The sequence below is a fragment of the Triturus cristatus genome, chromosome 11, assembly GCF_964204655.1.
Source record: "Triturus cristatus chromosome 11, aTriCri1.1, whole genome shotgun sequence".
Classification (NCBI taxonomy): Eukaryota; Metazoa; Chordata; class Amphibia; order Caudata; family Salamandridae; genus Triturus; species Triturus cristatus.
In genome coordinates, this window is record NC_140594.1 from 281716105 (window position 1) to 281721726 (window position 5622).

Genomic DNA, 5622 nt, shown 5'->3' on the forward strand with positions numbered 1-5622 from the left:
CCCATCAACAGCAGAGGCTATGGTGGAGAGAACACTGAAGAGAGAGGCAGTGGTTGGATTTGGGTCCCTCAATACACCTCTGCCACCACCAAACCATGGTAAGTGTTAAATCTGTAACATATTTGCCGTTCAGCCCAAAACCTGCTCTCCACATGCAGGCAACACATCCACAACCAGATAGCCCATCTACATGAATCAAAACTCACAGGTAGTGCATTATGGGAAATGTATTCAGTGACATAAACAGTGTAGTTACGGACTGACATGAGCTGAAAAACATAACACCACTGAGATAGTGAATCACATGTTTTTTATTTCATTTACCTATTTGCCACAGATACACCTCTGGGAGGAGAGCAAAGGGCAGGTGACACAGAGAAAATCCTGGATCAGGGCCAGATGGAGGAAGGGCAGGATGAGGGACCATCAAGTGGGCCAAGCTGTTCAGATGACCAGGCTACTGCTGCATCCAGCTCACCACAAGCTCCCGCTAGTGAAATCCCAGCATCACACTAGCCAGCACCATCACAATGCACTCCCATCACCAGGATACGGTTGGTGCATCCAACACAGCAGTCAATAAGGCGGCTGCAAGCAAGGCTGCACACTCCCCAGCCATGCTTGAGCAGCCAACCAGGTGGTGTTTGGCGGCCTGCAAGGGGATGCTTAGGATTCAGCACCTGCAACAGAAAGAAATTAGGCTGATGAACATCAATCTGAGCCAGGGATTCACTAATATCACCCAACAGATGGCTGAGAACAAGGGCCGCATTGAGAAAAAATTTGATGCACTTACTGGGGCAATTGGGGAGCCTTGTAAATAGTTGCCAGAGGAGAGAGGGCAGCAAAGAAGAATGAAGCGCAGACAGGCACACAGGATGAACGCTATGACCAGGGCAATCGGGAGACTGACGCAGGCAACCACCCAACAAACCAAGCGCACCCTGGGGCTTCAGGTAGAGATGGGGCACTACAGTAGTGATGTGGCACGGGGGCTCCAACAGTACACGGCAGAAGTGGAAGCCATGCTATCTAACATGTTTGCCAGTGGAGGAACAACAGACGCAGCAGATAGCGAGGTGTCCAGCTGCAGTAGTATGTCTGCAGCGGACACACCAATGCTGTGGAGAAGCAGCAGCCGCCAGGCTGTAATTCCACTTGCCAGCTCCCCCCATGCTGGATGTAAAGGCGGAAAATGACTTGTTACCGGTAACATGCCATTCAGTGTACCAACTTTTTTTTTTTGCCATAACCACATTACAGTTGTACTGTTGTTAAGTTATGCGTTTGGAGATGGACAGATTGTCCTAACATTATTTGTGCAAACTCGCACAATAAAGGTAAAGAGTCATAGTTTAAATCACAATTTGTTTTGCCATTTGTAGAGGGCAGTGTGTCAATGAGTTGGACGTTCCTTTCAAAATAATTGTTGGCTATGTGGTCCCTGCGCCTTCTCCCCTCTGCTGCTGAGCTTCCCTCCCTTGGATGTTGGGCAGCTGGTCCTGGGTCATCATCCTCGGAATCTGAATCAGACACATCCATGGGCAAACCACCCCTTCAGGCGATGTTGTGGAGTATGGCACATGTTGCCACTGTCTTGCAGACAGTCTCAGGTGCATGCTTCAAGGTTTCACCACGCTTTTGAAGGCACCGGAAGCGCAATATTAGTATGCCACATGTGTGCTCATTCACGGACCTGGTGCCATGTTGTACCGCCTTTCATGTGGGTTGTTGGGAGACAGGTAGGGTGTGAGTATCCATGGCCGTAGTGCATGCGCACTGTCACTTGGTAAGGGAAATATGATGGTGAGACAACATGCAGACAGACATGAAAGTGCCAATACATTTTACTGTGGGCATGAAATATGAGTACCTAGTAGGTATCCATCATCAAAGTCACCTCTTTCTAATTTCTGGTATAAGCCACTGTGTCTGAAGATGTATGAGTCATGGGTGTTCCCTGGATATTTGGCCACAATGTCCGTGATGATGTTGTTTGCATCGCATACAACTTGAATGTTGATGGAATGTGTGCTTCTTCAATTCCAGAATATGTATTTGATGATAGATGGGGGATATATGGGCACATGGGCGGCGTGTTTATTTAGTATTTTCCTTTATTTAATTTGTATTTGGAGTTGGAATAGTAAATTATTATGGTTTCTATCCAGCACTTTCCCTGAGTTTAATTTATTTTGGAGTTGGAAGAGTAAATGATTATGGTTTACTATCCAGCACTTTCCCTGACATTAGTTGGATTGGGAGCTGGAATAGTACATTATTATGGTTTACTATCCAGCACTTTCCGTGAGTTTAGTTAAATTTGGAGTTGGAATAGTAAATTATTATGGTTTACTATCCAGCACTTTCCCTGAGTTCAGTTGTATTTGGTGTTGGAATAGTATATTATTATGGTTTACTATCCAGCACTTTCCCTGAGTTTAGTTGGATTTGGAGTTGGAATAGTACAATATTATGGTTTACTATCCAGCACTTTCCCTACATTTAATTAGATTTGGAGTTGGAATAGTAAATTATTATGTTTTACTATACAGCACTTTCCCTGAGTTTGGTTGGATTTGTAGTTGGAATAGTAAATTATTATGGTTTATTATAAATTTTGTTGAGTATAGTTATTTTTGGTGTTGGGATTGTAATTTGGGGGTATTATTTGATTTTTTTCAGAGTTTATTTGATTTGGCAGTTAGTAACAGTAATTTTTAATTATTTATTATGTAAAATAAATTCTACAGTTTATATGTATATAGTAATAGGTACATAGATGTATGTTAGTTTTTTTTCAACATTTCTTTATTTGAAAACATTTATATTTTCATTTACAATCAAATTCTTTGCATTTTTTTGGTTAGAAAATGTATTATAATATGAAAACATAAATCATACATTTTGATGGTATGTATTCCTTATCACAACGCATAAAATATTTGTAACATTAATTTTTTATGTGTAAATGTTCACATTTCTTTTTATAAATACAATTTTTTCATACAGTTTTGAAATATAGTAAATTTTTTGGTAACATAGGGGGTCATTACGATGGCGGGCAGACTTCCGTCCGGCCGCCATCGGGTGGAGGAGTGGGATCACCCGCCTACAAGGTGGCGGTCCCCCTGGTGGTATTACGGCACTACCATCTTTAACATTGCGGCAGGTGCTGCTAGCTGCAGCACCTGTCGCAATGTTGAAGATGCACTGTTTACATTTCCCTGTACTACGTGGCAGGCACCACGTGGTGCCTGCCACTTAGTGCAGGGACATTTACCCCCAGTACATCCCTCCATCCCTGGGGGGCCTGCAACAAGCTCCCAAATATAATCCCCACCAGCCTGTGAATGGTGGTTGCACCACCATACACCGGCTGGCGGGGATGCAGCATTGTAATTTGGTAGATGGTGCCTGCTAGGCACTGCCACCATTTACGGATGCTGAGCGCTCCGCCAGGCAATCGGATCGATTACCTATGGCGGATCCGTAGCAGGTGGTCTTTGTGCCCGCCACAGTCGCGGTCGGATTCCCCTCGCCATCCTAATTTGATGGGGAGAAAATCAGGGGTCCAATGGTGGTTGCGGGCCTTCCACCATCAAAATCAGCCCCTTAGTCATGGAATGGTAATGCAAAAGTATTTTCCATTTTTTATTTATAAACAGTTTCATTTTTATGGTTTAGTAATTTTTTGGTACAAAAAAGAAAACATTTGTAAATTTGTTTTTTTACATTTTTATAAAACATATTACATATCGTTTTATTTTTGGAAAATTAAATATGTATTTGACAAAGCTATCTTTTATTATATAGTATATTGTATATTATTTTTAATAGAATAATATGTAATATGTTAAATGATTGACAATATTTGTAACAGAAATTTGTGTACAAAAGATATATTTTTTTACCACATTTTTATATTTGTTGTACATTTACATTACATGAAATAAACATATATTTTTATATACATCAAATATTGTATTTTTCTTTTTCTATATAATATAACAGTTAATGTATATTTTATATTTTTTACATTTATTTTAAACATTAGGAAAAAAAATTACAATGCATAAAGTTATTTACATTATTTTTAACATTTTATTCTATATTTTTCATTCTTTTCTATTGGGAGTTAGTCTTATTTTCATTTCAATTTTGCGGTCCATTTTCTTTTCTCTCACTTTTCTTTCTATCCGTTTCGTGGCTTGGAAGGCATTATGCCATTCTTCCACTGCGTGTTTGTTTTGGCTTTTTGAGCCACAGTACTGGCGTATAGGTTCCACCAGGGGACCTGAAATTTAGGTTGTCTACGGTGCCCTGACCTATGTAACCTTCCCACCTAGATGTCTTCGAAGTAGTCTAGGAAGTGACTTAAATTTGATTCATTAGCTTGTAAGTTGTAGTGATTGGCTACTTCAGTATTGGGACATAGGCCAGGGCTATTAATTTTTTTATTTGATGAGCAAAGTTGCTATTTGTTGAAAAATCTATGCTCAAAGAAGATTTTTGTAGGTGCCTCCATATGCTCTGATTAAAATGTTAATAGCAACCTTGTATTGCAGTGTGTAGGTATAGTTTGAGGATGGATTGAATCATTGCCTGCTCAAAATCTATTAGTATTGTTTGGGGACAGTAGTTTTCTGTGAATTGTTTGATTGTAGTTAATAGTTCTACATAAGTGCTGTTTTGTTTATTAGGCAGTAATGCGTAAATAAAGGGGATATTTGTCTCTTCATACTCTCTGTGGATGGTATACAGCTGATAGAATGGTTTGGGGCAAACTTTAAATGTACCATCCATCATCCACATCGTGCAGTTTTTAAGTTTTTGTAAATCTGTATTAGTTGCAAACATTATAATTCTTTTTTCATCACTTTTGTTGTCATAAATAAGGAATTTTTCCTCTTTGTGGGTGATGGTATACTCAGGTAGTATTTGAATTTCTCTAAAAGTTTGGGGGATAGGTGGAGTTTGAGATGTAGGTCTTTTAGTATTTGCTATCAGTCTTTTCAAATTGGGGATAGAAGGTAGTTGTCCTGTGACGTGTTCTGGCACTCTAGTTAAAACATTTTTCAATATTTGGTGCTTGTTTGTTGGGAACTTGTGCTTGCTTCCCTTATTGTCTCTAGGCAGACCCTCCAGCATGTCGCGATTTCGCGATTCGCAAAATAATCGTGAAATCTGCTGAACAGCGCCATGACCACAATATTGACCTTTTTGGCCGCGAAAAAGGCCTCCGTCAGGCTGCAAAAATGATGGTGACATCTTATTGGCTCTACGTGCACACGTCACTACGTGGCGCCGTACAGCCGTAATAGCTGCCTGTTTACTCCTGCTGCACTGCATTAAGGGATGTGTCGTGCGCTTTGGAAGAAGAAGAAGCGAGTCTCTGAAAAAGCCAGGCAGTGTGAGCGCAGGGCTCGGTACGCGTTGGCTTTCAAATGGGCAGAATAATATTTCTGTAGAATGACAAATCTTCCTCTCCCAGGAAGCTGAATACTTTAAAGTTCTGAGGAGGTGCGGGAGCTTTTCCCACCCACCCGCCATTGAGCTCCCTGACACACTTTGCTCTCCCCTCGTCCAAGCTTGCTGAAGGAAAACCGTGACTTCAGCAAG

At 40.9% G+C, this 5622-nt stretch overlaps 1 protein-coding gene across 1 annotated transcript in view; it reads left to right on the top strand.

Moving 5' to 3' along the window:
• LOC146784042 (uncharacterized) overlaps window positions 1–516 on the top strand; it is a 63409-nt gene extending 62893 nt beyond the window's left edge. The window contains exon 2 of the mRNA XM_085632893.1: window positions 338–516. Coding sequence (XP_085489019.1) covers window positions 338–516 — 179 coding nt within the window. The remainder of the gene's footprint in view (window positions 1–337) is intronic.
• The last annotated feature ends 5106 nt before the right edge of the window (window positions 517–5622 follow it).